The sequence below is a fragment of the Daktulosphaira vitifoliae genome, unplaced genomic scaffold (genome assembly GCF_025091365.1).
Source record: "Daktulosphaira vitifoliae isolate Bord-2020 unplaced genomic scaffold, ASM2509136v1 Scaffold_2, whole genome shotgun sequence".
Taxonomy (NCBI): domain Eukaryota; kingdom Metazoa; phylum Arthropoda; class Insecta; order Hemiptera; family Phylloxeridae; genus Daktulosphaira; species Daktulosphaira vitifoliae.
Window position 1 is genome coordinate 44385948 of NW_026099573.1, and position 17508 is coordinate 44403455.

General features: G+C 24.9%; 1 protein-coding gene across 2 annotated transcripts; it reads right to left on the reverse strand.

Moving 5' to 3' along the window:
- Window positions 1-808: 808 nt before the first annotated feature.
- Window positions 809-15715, reverse strand: LOC126897526 (adipocyte plasma membrane-associated protein Hemomucin). 2 transcript variants are annotated; one of them, XM_050671206.1, is made up of 8 exons: window positions 15447-15715; window positions 14594-14700; window positions 13815-14050; window positions 5398-5517; window positions 4756-4924; window positions 1844-1978; window positions 1523-1784; window positions 809-1194 (listed from the first exon to the last, which is right to left on the reverse strand). In XM_050671206.1, the coding sequence occupies exons 1-8, from the start codon at window positions 15447-15449 to the stop codon at window positions 985-987; spliced, it is 1242 nt and encodes a 413-aa protein (XP_050527163.1). In that variant the 5' UTR covers window positions 15450-15715; the 3' UTR covers window positions 809-984. The 2 variants fall into 2 exon arrangements, with proteins under 2 accessions (XP_050527163.1, XP_050527164.1); XM_050671207.1 differs by having other exon boundaries at window positions 13845-14050; window positions 15447-15712.
- Window positions 15716-17508: the final 1793 nt, after the last annotated feature.

Consider the following 17508-nt stretch of genomic DNA (forward strand, 5'->3'; position numbering starts at 1 on the left):
CAATTCGACAATTTAACCACTAAATAAACACTGAAGCCAACATTTCTATAAGTTATTGATATTGTATATTACTTTGGTTATAGTATTCAAAGTTAAAAATTTAATAAGTAGCTTGTGTAATTAGTTTGATAATAATAGACTATAGTGCAATATATTACAATTTTAACTATGTTCTAAATTTAGCACTATCCCACGTGATTACTAATATGTAATCATTAGTTAATTTTCTTTGGTGCGTTAATTAAAAAAATAAAATAAAGAATTATGTTCTTTAAGAATGTTTATTTCTTCGTATATTTTTAAAATGATTTATCTGATATCTTATTCGAATTTGACAAAAAAATATATTTAACTCTTCTGTATCTAAAATTCTTTTTTTCAATTTTACGTAACTATTAGAAGACTTAGGTAATCTAAAAGAAATATTATTACTATTTTTCAAAAAAAGGAAATTTTATTAATTTTTTACTAAATTTGGATCTTACCAATAATAAAATTACAACAAAATTTCAAATTACTGATCTAGAGGTTTTTGATTAACTTTAAAATTTACTCTTCTCAAAATTTGTCATATTTTTGACATTTGTTCTTATTTTTGTCATTAAATATTTAATACTGATAGACATATTGTTTCCAATATTATTTTTTGTGGATTTTTCAGTTAAATAATTTTAATTTAAAAAATATTAATAAAAAAAAAATTTCAGATGTCTAAAAACCTTTATTTTTCTTATAAAATTAAATTTAATATGTTTTTTTGTTTTATAATAGCAAATATTTAAAGCAAAAAATAGTCCAATTAAATATATTAAAATTCAAAACATAAATTTTTCATATAATTAAACTTAAATATTTTACAAGACAAATATAAAATTAAAATTTTTTGAAAATATAACCTAACACAATAATATATTATTATTTATTTTATCATTTATATGTATAAATAATAAGAAAATGTTTAATTAAAAAAAAAAATTACACATTTCAAATAAAATCTTTAGGCAAATCAACCACTCCTAAATAGTTGTTAAATGGAGATCCTAGATATAATTTATCACCAACAATTTCAATATCACAGATATTAAGTATATCACCTTTGGTTGAATGAAAGCTTGATGTAATGACTCCATTCTCATTGATTTTAAGAATAGTAAGCATTTTATTTGGAAAAGAAATTGATTCAAAATGACCAACCTGTAAATTTATAATACATAAAATAAATTTATTTTAATTATAAAATAATTTTTTAATTTATTTAACTATTTAATTATTAAATAAATAAAAAAGATAAAAATTAAACTTCCATTGTTATTATAAATGAATAGGGTTTCTAATCCTTTACTATGTGTAAAATATTTCCTAAAAGAAAACTGAAGAAAAATAATTAAATAAATTAACTATTATAGAATTAGAAACATATTAAAATAACATAAGAGTTTTAAAATTAAAGTTTTATAGAATTTAATTTTTAAATTTCCAAAAACACTTTCAATCAATATTTATTTAGAAAAATAATACTTGCCCAGTGATAAGCTTTTTTAAAATAAATGTTTGGATAATAAAAGTCCATAGTTTGAAGAGTAAAATCTAATACTCCTAATAATTTTGCAAATATCATTCTTAAATTTGGATAGCTACCAATATCATCAAGATATGGTGTTCTGCTTATCACGAGTGGAACATAAAATGAACCTCTTTTATTTGACTTTAAATTGTCAGGCATTCCTGGTAATCCATCAACAAATATTTCACTTTTTTGAGCTTTAGGTCCTTTAAGATAATATCTGTTGAATTTGTGTTATTATTAAATAATAAATATAAAGAAATTAATAATATAAATTACTTGTGGATGCGAAATTTAAGAGTTTCAGCTACAATAATGAAAGATTCATCATCAGACAATGCAATACCATTTGCAAATTGTAGATTGTTAAGTAAAACTGTATTTTTTTTTGATTTAGGATCATATTTTACTAATCTGAAACAACAGAAATTTTAGTGAACAATAAAGTAAAATATTAGATGATATATTCAATGGTACCAGGATTCTGATAAATTTTTAAATTCTTATAAGTACTGGCATTTCTAAAAAAAATTATCCCTGCAAAATTTGAGACTAATCTGATAATGTTAATGTTTAAATTTGACTTTCTTTTTAAGTAATACTATTTGGAATAATTTAAGTGCATAGCATTGTTTCAACACAATGTAAAATGTTTTAAATTAAATAAAAGGTTTATTGTTAATATTATTTATTGTAATTTAGTGTAAAAATTAATTTTTAATAATAAATTCTGGTGCATAACAAAGATATTAATTGAGTTACACAAAAGAAAATTATTTTATGAAATTTTGAGATGTTTATTTTCTCAATATTTTGCTTTTTATTCTTTAAATATTGGTTTTAGACAAAAAATAAAAAAGTAAAAGACATTTGGGATTAAGTAAAGTGAAGTTGATATTAATATTAATTAATATTTGACAGTGATTAAAAACACTATCATAAAATGTTTTGACATGATTTTTAAACATATTAAAAAAAAAAGTATATTAAAATAAAGATACTTGTCTTAAATTTTACTGTTGAAAATTGTAATTTGATCCAAGTATTATTCAAATAGTTAGACAGGTTTATAATAAACCCCAAAAATTAATTCACTATCAAATATAGAGAGCAATTACTCATAGTAAAAGTCATTTAAATGTCTTCTTTCTTTTATAATCGTTTCAGTGGGAGCAGAAACATTGACTTCCCAGACATAAAAAAAAAAATGAAAAGTACAACCAATGGCTTCTAGCTTCTTATTGAAACTAAAAGTACTTTTTATAGAATATGCAACTTCTTATTCCAAACATCTTTTTGTATTTTTAATACTTGGTAAGTTATCAGAAATAGAAAAAAAAATATATTTACATTCTAATTTTAAAATTAAATCGCCATGTTTTAATGTTATCAGATTTGTCTTGAATTTCGCAGAGATAATTTTTTTATTGGTTATAATAAAATAAAAAAAATTCGAAATTTTGACAAATTCCTAGTAGTTTATGTACTCTCTAGATTTTTATTTATAAATAATAAATAACCTTTTAAGGTCAGATTTAGTACAACATTCTTACATTTTGAAAATACATCCTTGCCATTCACATAAGTGGCATATTCAAGGAAATATTAATACCTAAGTAAACTATTATATAAAATTGAGGTATGATATGGGAATGGTACTAGGTACCTGGTTAAGTTTGAAATAATTATTTTGAGATACCACTCATTTTAAACGAAAATTGACTTACACCACTTTAACCCCACATATGCAGATGTTATTTATTATTTCATTGGTATATTTGTGTTTTATTTTGGGCTTTTTTTTTTTTTATTTCATATAGCACAATGGTGAAAACAAACTAGAGGAAATACAAAATTAACATAAAAATAGAATTTAAACTTAAACATAAAAACAACAATAATTATGTGATAAATTAAATAGTAACTAATTTCTATCTCTATCCAAAATTGGATTTCAAGATTGTACAATCATTGACTGTCTATTTTTCTCCCTTGCATTTATTATTTTTTTACAATTTGTTCGTATACATTCCTCTACAATATGTCTTATAATATGAATTTGTCTATAGTCACAATAAGCTTAGTATTTTTTACTTATGTAGTAGGTATTTACTTCTACCCTGTTTTGTTTGTATCCTATTTAAAGAAGTTCATATAGCTCTTAATTAATCTAAACCTGCAACTCTTTATATAAAGTTACTATAAGATATTTATTATTGACATTACATTTTTCTCAGCTATTCTTTCACTTATCAATAACATTTTCTGTGCTGGTTAAATTTTAATGTTCTATCCAACTTGATTCCTAGGTATTTTGGAATGTTATCACTCATAATTTTTACATTCTGGACCACTAAGTTAAGTCTCCTGTTTGTTTATTTGTTATGAAACATAATAGGATGTTGTTTTATTTAAGTTGAGAAAAATTCCAGACTTGAAAATATTCTTGAACTCATAATAATAACATAGTTTAGTGTTTCATCCAATTTTTCAAGTTTCTATTTGAGCTACAAACCCTACACATAATCTGAATACATAAATTTTTGTGATTTTATATATGTGGTATCTAAAATTTAAACATTAAATAAAATAGAAGATAATACAGAACCCTAAGGAAAGTTAATTTGTAGAAATTTATATTTTCTCATTTACATGCAATTTAAATATCTTGTCTGACAGTATGTTATCTATGAGTCATAAACACATCCTGCATATTAATATTTTGGCTAGTTGGAATAGTAGATCATTTTCCATACTGCCTCATATGCATAAAATAGATTTAGACAAACTGCTCCCGTTTTTAATTTCCACTTTTCACATGTGTAGTCAAATGATTTTTTAGGCATTTAAATTTGTAAAAACCAATGTTAATTGTATTTCATAAACATAGTATCAGCGACATGTAAAGTACATTTTTCTTTTTTTTCAAATTTGAAAAGTTAAAAGTTGAAAATTAAATGAACTAAACTAATTTTGCATTGATAACATAAATTATAGAATTTAATCATCAATAAAAAAAGGGGGAAATATACCCAATAGTAATATTTCCTATCATCAACAATTGCTCAAACATATTAATATTACACTATAAATAATTTAAAATTTTAAATGTACGTGTTTTTATCATAATAAAAATCATATTTAGAATTCTTTCTATCTGAATCATAGTTTAAATCAAAATTAAAAAATACCTTCCAGTTCCATCAACTAGCATTGTAAAAATACCATCATGTAATGCATGGTTTGTATCAGAGTCTGTCCAATAGACAGTTCCATCAGAAGCTACAGCAACTGAGTTGGGTATTTTTGGTGTTTTTCCTTCAATTATATCATTCATTGTAACTAAATGTTCTTTTTGATCTAAAATACAAAAAAAATGATCATTTGTATCAATTTAAATGATGTGTACTATGTACATCGACTCTGTAACCAATGTATATCTGATGTTTGAATAAAGAATCATAAGTTTAAAAATTTGAAAAATTTGATTTACTATATATACGTTTATCAAAATCATAAATATCAATTGGCATAGAACAAAAGAATACAAAAGGGATATTATATGGTATAGACATAATGAACTGAAGATTCAAAATTCAAAGAATCTACGAAATTTGGCAATGCTATGCTCTTGTAAATAAGCTTAATTAAAATGTCAGGTTAATTTGAACTTTACTACTTAGAATGTTATCTTAATATTTACTTTATACATCAATAATACCTTAAATTTTAATATAAATTTTATAATTTTATAAAATTATAAATTTTAATATAAATTTTATAATTTTATAAAATTATAAATTTTTATTTAATTTTAATATAAAGGTACTTACCAGTAGAACTAACATTGACCTTAAAAATACCATTATAACAATCTGCAATATATAAGGCTCCTTTAGAATCAAAAGTTAATCCCAGCGGTCTTCCACAAAGATGTTCTTCATATAACCCATCTAAAAATAATAATTATTTTTCCTTCTTTTATTAAATAATTTAAGTATAAATTTATAAAATAAAAAATTTGTGGGGTGGCGGCACAGTGGGGTCGTGGCATAGTTGGGTCCAGTATAGATGATATCTGACAGTGATTAAAATCACTATCATAAAAAACGCTTCGATGCAAATCTGTAGATAGTGTTTAATTTATAAAAAAAAAATTTGTTAAAATAGCATATTTTTGAATACGGCAGCCATTTGCGCATAGAAAATAGGTCGTCGGGACAAATTTTTTTTTATTCTATAGTACACAAAATAAGCTTTAATTTGATATATGTTTGAAGGACGCAGTATTTCCGGAACATTTTCAAAAATTAAGTTGAAAAAGTTATTTTTTGTAAAAAAGTTACTATTTTAAATCCCCCCAGTGAGCAGAATAAGTGTTAGATTTTCAAAAAAAATTATATCAAATGAAAGGGAAATATCTAAGGTTTCAATACAAAAAAATATTATTTTTATTTGTTCATTTTTGAAAAAGTTATGGCAGTTTTAAGTACAAAAAACATCCCGATAAAATGTAATTTTTATCGCAAACATTACATTTTTTTTTAAATTTTCGACAGCCATTTGCACATAGAAGATAAGATGTCGGGACAAATTTTTTTTTTTCATTTGATAGTATATAACATAACCTTTGATTTGATATATGTTTAAAGGACGCAGTATTTCCGGAACATTTTCAAAAGTTCAGTTGAAAAAGATCTACGTTTTTTACAATATTTCAAGTTTTGAACGCCTCCTATATAAGGGGAAATTGTCCAATTTAAAATAATAAAAAGTATGTCAAATGAAAGATGTACTTATAATGTATTTAGAAAAAAAAAATTTGTGCTGATATATACATTTTTCAAAAAGTTATAGCATTTTTAAGTTGAAAATTTAAAATCGAAAATCGAAAATTTTAACACAAAAATAGTGTTTTTTTAACTACGGCAGCCGTTTAAATGTAGAAGAAAAAGTGTCGGGACAAATTTTTTTTTTTCATTTTGTAGTACATAAAATAAGCTTTAATTTGATATATGTTTAAAAGACGCAGTATTTCCAGAACATTTTCAAAAGTTAAGTTGAAAAAGTTAATTTTTGTAAAAAAGTTGCTATTTTAAATCCCCTCCAATGAGCTGGTTAAGTGATAGATTTTCAAAAAAATGATATCAAATGAAAGGAAAATATCTAAGGTTTTAGTATAAAAAAAAATTATGTTGATTTGTTGATTTTTGAAAAAGTTATGGAAGTTTTAAGAAAAAAAATAAAAAAAATGACAAAATTTACGGATTTTTAAATTTGTAATTTTTTTGGATATTTCTCCCATTTTCGGGAAACGAGGGAATTTTTTTCAATTTTTTAAGGGTAATGTCTCCAACTAGATACGATTTGTGATCTTATGACGTATTTTTGAAAGAAATCGGTCCAGTGAGAGCTAAGAAAAAGTGGCAACAGACATAAAAAAAAAAAAACACATCATAGTAAAATTAATACCTTCTCAGCTTCGCATAGAAGCTAAAATGAACATTTATATATTTTTAGTTTCAATGCATAGGTAAGAAATTATGGGTTTTACTCTGCTGTGTTTTTTTGTTAGTAAACTAAATTGATTAACTTCTACTAGATTAATTTTTCTCGGCGATATATCAAAAGATCACAAATTGTAAATAGTTGAAGCTATTACCATCAAAATTTAAAAAAATTCCCTAGATTTTCTACAAAGAAAAATTTACCAAAACATTTTAAAACATTTGATATTTTAGTTGTTATTGTATTAAAATAACTTTACAAAGTTGGACATTTTCATAGACAACTCTTACAATGAATACTTAGCTAGCAATCAGGAATGATCTCATATCTAAAATGTTTAAACAGTAAAGTTTTTAAAAGGTCTTTGTCTTTTGCTCATTAGATCAACAAAAATAAACAAATCAATGTTGACATAATTTTTTTTTATTAAAAATTAAACTCCAAATGATAATAACAAACATTGCTCATAAAGAACTACTTATAGAGCTTTTTGTTGCTCATAAATAGAACTCAAGAGTTCAGTTAAAAGAATTGTTTTTCTTAATTAATCAAAAATGTATATTAACTAAGAATTTTGTTATGGTAGAGTCATCACTCTTCCCTAGAACAATAAAGATTCCTGTGTATTGTATATAATATTATTAAAAAATATTCACAAGTTGTATCCAGCTATATGCAGCCCAATATAGCAATTTTAGCGCCTGTTGCCAACCAACTTACAACAATAATACTGTGGGAACATAAATAAAACACCCAACATATATTTTTTCAATTTTTGATATTTCAGAGAACTTGACTTCTTTAAATTCACATATAATTATACCTAATAGGATTAAATTTTGAATAAGCAAAAAAATACTGACCATTCAAGTCAAAAATTTTAAAATTGCAAGTAAAAATAGCTGATTTTGATGTTTTTAGTACAGCAACAAAACACTTACAACATTCAAAACTAAATTAAATTAAAGCGCATTAAATGTATTACTATATGATTATAAAAAAATAAACATCCCAACAACTTGTCTTCTATAAACAATATTTGAAATAATAATAATTACTCTTCAATATTTTTATTAGCATTTGTGTATGAAGCTCAATATTAGTAATTTTATCTTTTTCTAATAGAAAAGTCTCAAATAAAACTTAATTGAATTTAATTTTGGTTTTATCAGATGAAAATTTTAGTTAATATTAAAATAAAAGATTAATTAATTAGAAATAAATTGTCAAAAAAACAATTACTAGATTTTGTATAAAGCAAAAATACGGCATTATTTAAAGCATTTGGTATTAAAATTGTCTTTTTAAGGCCTGATCCAAGAACATGGGATTCAAAAAATTTATTAACAGTAAAAAAAAAAAGTTGATCTTGAAAAGTTGTGAATGACGCAGAGTAGCATCAATTTCTTCATTCAATACAGTTTTAACAGTCAAGAGGAGCAAATACAGTATTTACTGTTTGTCATTGAAAAACATTGTCAATAACACGTGGCGAGTGAAGAGTTACACACAAACAAACATACATGTGAAACTAATATAAGCGTGTTAAAAACGACATCATTTTTAAATAATAAAAATTGATATTTGTGACTAATATTATTTAAAATTTTGTTTTATTTTAATCTAACTATTCATACCTTTGTTTTATAATTTTCTTATAGTCATAAAAGCATTGTATTTCAAACCAATTATACATTTTTATTAAATGTATATTCAATCATTAATTAGCAACAGATTGAACATGTGCTGCAATTCACAAAACTTTATTAAATTAATTTTTATAAAAAAAAAAAACAATCCCAACATACAGTAAGAAACAAAAACAATTTTATAAAATTTATAAACTATTAGTATATAAAGACTAAAAAAAGTAATTAGTGTGAGTAACCATTTAACAATATGAAAAGATTTAACGTTTCTATATAGACTTAAATTAAATATTAGTTATTTTTAAAATAGTACTTTTGTGTTCGAAAAATATTTAAAAAACAGAAGACTTACATGTAACAGTTATTAAATAATAATATAATAGTTATTATGCAGTATAATTATGATATACCCTTATTTTATTATTATAATTACACTGTTAACATATTAGGACGATAATATTGTATGAGTTATTGTTCGACCACTTAATATTACCAGTTATTATTGTATTATTGTTATGCTGTTTTGCACTTTTTATTAAGTTTTTGGTTTTCAATAAGATTTATTGTCGTAATATGTAAAATTGCATTTAACATCTAATATATGTATATATATCAATAAAAATTGATTAACATATTACTTGTACACAATAAAATTCATAAAAAGCTCTGACGACAATATACTGCGATGAGGTAAGTAATAATGATCAGTTTTATATCCTTCAAGTTTCTGAACTTAACATGCTACAGAAGGAGCTCTTTTTTACATGTTAGGGAGTCAAAGATAGTTTTTGGCTATGCCAATGATGGACAGAGCTGGTATTATAACCGGCTTGTATCAAAGACCAGACACCACCAATGAGAAAATCATAAGAAAAGATTTGTTGGCACCATGGGGAACCCGTGACCCTGTGTGACGAAACATACATTTCTACCAACTAGGTCAGACCGACCTCTAGATGGGGTAATTAAATATTAGAAAAAAGGCTAAATTGGACTCACACTTCAGCACGAGTTATGTATTCAAAATATCAATGACTAGTTCATACCTTGTACATATCTACATTACAATGTATTCGTCAATGGGCATTTGAAATATATATGAAAAAAATATCAATCAATACAACTTTTTTTAAAAATACTTTATATATTTCTCTTTCATCCGACATACTATTTTTTAATCGAATCATTTCCCTTTATACGTGAAATTCATATTTTCACATTTTAACATAGTCATTTATACAGGGTAATTTTTTTTTTTTTTGAAAACATGACCTTTTACCTGTCCACAGAGGTGAATCTAAAATGACAATTTTTGCACTAAAAGTTAACTTTTGAAGCTAGGTTTTTTAATACATGAAACTGCCATAACTTTGTGAAAAATAAGGTCGTTCTTCAGCTCTGCTTGGATGCTGTTATCGAACGCCATGAGAAACTTCCTTGAGAATGGGCGCCAGGACATGTTTTTCAACTTTATGGACTCCCATCAAGTAAATGCCGTGTCTCTTAAAAACTGTTTTTCAATCACAAATCGTAATGAATACCGGAAGGGGCCAGGAGATTTTCTAGCTGCTCCAGAAACTACCTTGGGAGATAAAATGTCTATAATTTATAATTTTGTAATTCTCCACCAATTTCTTAGAATGAAACATTATCTACAGATTTACATCGAAACGTTGCTTTTAATAGTGATTTTAATCACTGTCATCTATACTTGCATTGATGTATTTAAAAAAAGAACCAATACCATCTAATTTTTTATTCGAAAATATATATTTTGACTTAAAATTTATGTAATTTAGAAAATATATTTAAAAAAAAAACAGCACAGGGGGGTTACGGCACAGTGGTGAAGTGGCATAGATGGTTCAAGTATAATGATATCTGACAGTGATTAAAATCACTATCAAAAAAAAAATGCTTCGATGTAAATCTTTAGATAGTGTTTAATTTTAAAAAATTGGTGGATTATTCCAAAAGCTACATGATCTGCTAGTTCCTTATTAATATCCTGATTAAGATAAAGTATGTCGAATGAAAAAGGGATTATTAAAAAATATTATTTCTCATAAAAAAATAATGTTGATCCAAACACTTTTCAATATGTCATACCATTATAAAATTAAAAATGTAAAAAATAAAGTCGAGAATTTTTACATAATAATAGCATTCAGTAGCCATTTTCACCGTGAAGACAAAATAAAGTCCGAAATTTTTTTTTTGCATAATAAAGTAAATTACATTAGCTTTAATTTAAGATATATATAAGTGTCAGACTTTCCGGAACACTTTCAAAATTTATGTTGAAAAAATAAATTTTTTTTGAAAAAGTTGTCATTTTAAATCCCCCCGTGTGGGCAGGTAAAGATTCAGATATAAAAAAAAAAAAACCAAATGAAAGGTAATGATATCATGCATCTATATAAAAAAAAATTATATTGATTTGGTTATTTTTAAAAAAGTTATTACAATTTTAAGTAAAAAAAATTGAAAAAATTTCGAAAATAAGCGATTTTTAAATTTGTAATTTTTTTGGAGGTTTCCCACATTTACGGGAAACGAGGGAATTTTTTTCAATTTTTAAGGGTAATGTCTTCGACTATGTACGATCTGTGATCTTTTGACGAATCATTGAAAGAAGTCAGTTCGGTGAGAGCTGAGAAAAAGTGGTAACAAACACAAAAAAAAATAATTAAAAAAAAAAAAAAACACATCTTAGTAAAACCTTCTCAGCTTCGCATCGAAGCTAAAAAGTGAGTAATAAAAAAATATATGATATACAAATTTAGAAAAACGAATAGCAAACAACTTTTAAATGAAACATCTTTCTCTTCTTATTCTTTTTCCTTGCTTTCATCCCAACTACTTGATGTCAGCTACCCTTATCCTAAACTTCCTCTTCACACAATCAATTTGTTTTTGGTCTTCCTCTACCTCTTCGTCCTTCAACATTGATTTCTATAACTGTTCTTACAGCTTCCAATTCCTCTCTTCTCATAACATGACTAAACCATCTAAATCTATTTTGTCTCATCTTATCCACGTTTGACGCTAAACCTATACTTCCACTTATATGCTCGTTCCTTATCCAATCTTCTCTAGTCACTCCACTCATCCATCTAAGCATTCTCTTCTCTGCTACACTCATTTTCTGCTCTAATTTCTTATCAACCGCCAACACTTTGAACCATACATCATAGCTGGTCTCACTACAGTCTTGTAGAATTTACCTTTTAGCTTCATTGGAATTCTTTTATTGCATAAGACGCTAGATGCTTCTCTCCACTTCAACCACCCGCACTTAATTCTGTGTCTTACATCCTCGTCAATAGCACCACTCTTTTGCACAACTGACCCTAAATACTTAAAGCTCTCCACCTCTCCAATCACGTCCTGGCCTATTGTCACTGACCTCCTCATTTCACCTACCTCGTGTTCTCCTTTGTTAAACTCATACTCTATATACTCTGTCTTACTTCTACTTATTCTTAAACCCTTTTCTTTAAGAGCTAACCTCCACACCTCTAGCCTTTGATTAATTTTCTCGTATTAACACTATATCGTCAGCAAACAACATGCATCACAGCACCTCTCCTAGTATTTCTCTAGTAATTTCATTAATTACTATAGAAAATAATTAAGGGCTTAAAGCAGAACCTACTTTTACCCTAAAACTTTCTGTTACTCCTCCCACACTTTTTACCCTGCCATCATACATATCCTCCATTATAATAATGTACTCTTTTTCTCATTAATGCCCACTTAAAACCTCTCTCGGAACTTTGTCATACACTTTCTCCAAATCTATAAATACCATACACAGATTTTTCTTCTTTCCCTAAACTTTTTTATTAGTTACCTCACACAAAATAATGACTAAATTGTTGACTTACCAGGCATAAATCCAAACTGGTTTTTGGATATTGATGTCTCATTTCTTATTCTCTTATCTATTACCTTTTCATAAATTTTCATACTATTACTCATAAGCTTTATGCCTCTATAATTTCCACACTCCTGTATGTCTCCTTTACCTTTAAATATCGGCACAACAATACTATTCTTCCATTCATTTGGGTGTTTCTTTCTAAAAAGATTTTTTTAAAAGATCTTCCAACCACCTTATGTCAACACCGCCTAATATTTTCCATACTTCTACTAGCATTTTATCGGGTGTTTATACTGCTTTAATCTTTTTAATTGATGCCACAGCCTACCATACCTCTTTCTTACTAATTAAATCTACAAGTCTCGCGTTCAATGAGATATCCTCTAATGTCTCTTTTGGATTCTCCTCATTCACTAATTTTTCAAAATACTCTTTCCACCTTTATTCACATAATTATCACTCAATAGCATCCTATTATCAACACTTTTCATACACCTTACATAGTGATAATCTTTAGAACTTTTTTTTTCTGTTAAAGCAAGTTATTTACAATGAAACTTGTAATAACCTTTTTTTTTATAGCAAATAACTTTATAAACATACTGTCATCTAATCACTTTTATCATAACAGATATATTTTAAAAAGAAAAAAAAATACTAGAAAATTAACCAAATTTGGGTTAAATTTTCAATCCAATCTTGACTAAATTTTGTAGAACTTAATTTTTATCGCTTGAAGTGCTTGAGGATATATCCATGAAAGCTTTAACACATTCATAAAATAGTTTAATTTTTATCATTTTGAATCAATATTGGGGAAAAGTTTAACAAAATTTTAGAAGACCTGATTCATTGCTATCCGAATAAACATGTAGAAGGAGTCTATGACAGTGATTTTAATCACTGTCAGGTATCAATCAATACTAATCTAATAATATTTTTCATTTCTACTACGCTGTATCCCGATTGTACTTAACTTTGTTATGTTTAAAGTTTTTAAAAATATAGACTAATGAAATATTTAATTGAAAATAGTTAATATGATATAATTTCTGAAAAATATTTTTAGTTTTATGTAAGTTTTAAGTTAATTCTAGGAAAAGGAAGATATGTCTGGTTTTTGCATTGTATCATAAAAGAACCATACTCAGTTAGATTTTGTTTTAGATGTTGAAAAAAAAATCTTTATATGGTCTTTACTTTTTACCATAAATGAAAATTTTACTTTGGTACGCACCACATAATTTTCCAAATTTCATAACTGGAATAATTTTATCATCATATATTTTTACTACGTGGCCACCATGAATTGTTGTATATAAGAATCCTTCATGATATGCTAATCCTTCTGGTCCTTTCAATTGATTTTCAAAAAGTTTTTTTGCTCCTGATAGTTTTTCATTTAATGCCAATGATCCTGTTAAGGGTTTAGCTGGTACAACACTACAAAATAAAAAAAAAACTAAATTGTGAATATTTATTTCACAATTATTTGCGTAGGCTTGGCATGAATAATTAAATTTTATGATACAGAAATAAAACATATTGATGTTAATACAGTTTTTCTATATTATGCTATACTTTTCAGACTATCATAATTTGATGGGCGAGAGGGTGAACGACCAATCACAAATTTTGCTAACCTATCATGATTACAGACATACAGTTTATTTTTCTAATCACTTTTTTATGGTAGCAATATTTTCCATTGAGAGGGCCCTTCTCAATGTACATATAATTCTTAATCTGACCTAGTATCATACTATTAATCTTATTAATACTGATCATAGTTTTAGAGGCTAATATGATTAAATAATAATAAATGAATTTGTGATAACAGATATACATTTTAGAAAGCAGAAAAAATTTGAAAAGAAGGCAACCACTGATGGCACTAGGGATTAATATTTTTTCATACTTTATTTAAAACTTCTAAACTTCTATAACTTATTTGTTAATTATTTCTCTAATAAAAATAATTAGTACCTATATTTAGTAAATGTACTATTAAATGGTGGCAGAGGTATTAATGCCAAAAATCCAATTAATGCAGCAAAATAAAGACCAATATTGAAGCAACACTTGAATAAACCCTGAAAAAATATATATTTGTGTTATTTACATTTCAGTGATAAAAACAAATAACTATAATTTTGGTAGGTGATGCATATAATGGATCTATAGGTCTGAGTGCATAGGCAGTTCTTGCCCACCTTTTTACCAACTAAAACTAAAAAACTAAGTATTGTTTAAAACTATTTGGTATAAATAAATAATAAATCCAATATAATAATAGCAATTGTATTATAATTATAATTATAATAAAAATACAGATAAGATAAAACTTATCCTATCTATGATGATATAATGAATAATAAACCCAACCATGCCAAAAGTCTGAAATTTTATAATTATACATTAAATATGTCACAAAATAAAGATTTTTGATTTCATATTTTTGTAAATGACCAAAGTAACATAAAATATATAAAAGAAATTAACCGTAAATAAACTTTTTGCAAGTAGTGACAGAAATATTAGAAAGCTCATAAAAGCTGTGACATCCCAAAATGGTTTTCCCATAAATTGAATCTTAAATATTTTTTAGCACATCACTTTAAATTTACAGTATATAAAACCTCATTTCTTGGAACAAAATTATGATATAATTTGTATACATATATAACTATAGCATATTATAAACATAGAGAGTAAATGGCATTACAGACACCTAGTAATTAATACTTTAAAAAATGTTTAAATTTTAGATTTTTTATTTGAAGTATAAAATATAGATTAAATAATAAAAATATTACATAAAAAATCAAACAAAACTTACCATTATAAAATAGTTGTTTTTTTATCTTGTTTCTATTAATTATTTAAAATAAAATTCAAGGAATTAAATTCAATAAGACACTACACTTTGAAAAAACAATATTTAAAATGTACAACTGGTGACAGCAATAGAAGTCGAAATCATACTAATTAAACAAAAACCTACACTGTTTTTTTGATTATGTATACAATAATAAATGCTAATCTGATGACGGTCTTACATATGTATCAAAATGAATAGTTGCTAAACCAGTCTATTTTCATTATAGGTTTCACCTGCCGGTAATCAATAATTTTATGATATTAAACCTTGATAATGTTCAAAATACCTGTTATCACAAGAACATAATAAAGCAACAGTTTAGTCTATAGAGTAATATACTTTATAGTAATATTACCATTGATATTATTAAGAATAAGATTTACGAAAGGATATTATTATTAGTAATGGGCATTTTCGAATATTTTAAACTGTCGATTAACTATTCGAATTGTTTTTATACAACCGAATAGTGTGTTTTTAGCTTAAACTATCGAATAGTTTCAAAAAATATTCGATTAGTTCTATCTAAATTTTTATTAAGACACAATTAATTATAATAAGATGATAATTAACGAATACTTAAAATAAATTATTATACAATTAATAATAATAAAAAGTATCATTTTATTTATTTTTAGTTTGAGAGTCGTTGGTAATAACTGATAAATATGGATCAATTCATTATTAAATTCGTTTTAGGTTCATCCCTTATAACTTGTAAGTGTATCAACTTTATTCTTTCAAATGGCAATAAAAGTTATTTGTGTAAAATTTGTTTTTGATAACTTACCCCCTTCAGGTCCAAATCGGGGTTAAAAATTCGCTCAAAAAGGTAATTTTTCAATTTTTGATTAATATTTTTAAAACTAACACACTTAGCATAACAATGTTTAGAATATAAATTATAGATTTTAATATTTTCTTCTAAAATGGTATTTATAAAAATTTTCTAAATTATTTTTACTTACTCAAAAAATAAAATAAAAAAATAATTTGCTAAAATTCATTTTTTGAATGTAAATCAATCTTAATTTTCAAAATAATCATCTTACAACAAAATGTTTCGTAAAAAAAAATATGTTAAGTTAAATTTTCTAAAATATTAGTCTTATGTAAAATTATAGTCAGATTTATAGTTTTGCTGTTTTAATAAAACTAACAATCTAAATAGGATTGTTTAAAACTGTTTATTCAGGGTACTACGATTATAAATAGGATACAATTAATAATAAAAAAAACGATAGAACAGTGTGGTCGAGGCACAGTGTAGACGAGTCATAGATGGGATAAGTATAGATGATATCTGACAGTGATTTAAATCACTATCATAAAAACGCTTCGATGCGAATCTGTAGATAGTGTTTCATTTAGAGAAATTCGTGGATTATTCCAAAAGCAACATCAACTCTTATTTCTTTGATTATATCCTGAGTAGTAGTTCTTTGATTTTAAAATATAATATATGAATAAATACTAATTATAATTATAAAATTTAGTATGAAATTGATATTCAATAATTTAATATTTTAATTTATACGGAGAAATTATAAAAATAATAATGAAGTTATATTTTGCTTTACTTTTTCGAGTATAAAAATTTAAAGGGCTTGATACAATATTTTTCAATAAAAACTGTTTGTTACTATAAAAAAAAGTACTGGACTACAAGGGATTTTCATCAGAAGCAAAAATATACTTTTCTATATCAACTTTTCGCGTTGTTTTCAAATCTTCAATTAAACTTTTGCTATCACTTCTAATTTTTTATATTATTACTAATTACATATAAAATAATAATTAAAAGAAAAAAAAAATTTGTTTTCAAATTATTACTGATTTGATTTTTAATATGTTAAAAGTTATAATTTTTAACCTTCTTTATTTCGNTTAATATGTTAAAAGTTATAATTTTTAACCTTCTTTACTTCGTCCTTTAAAGTGAAAGTTTATAATAACAAAAAAAAAAATTTCATTTTTAACCTATATTTTTGGTTCTTTAAACTAGATGAAAAATTTTTTA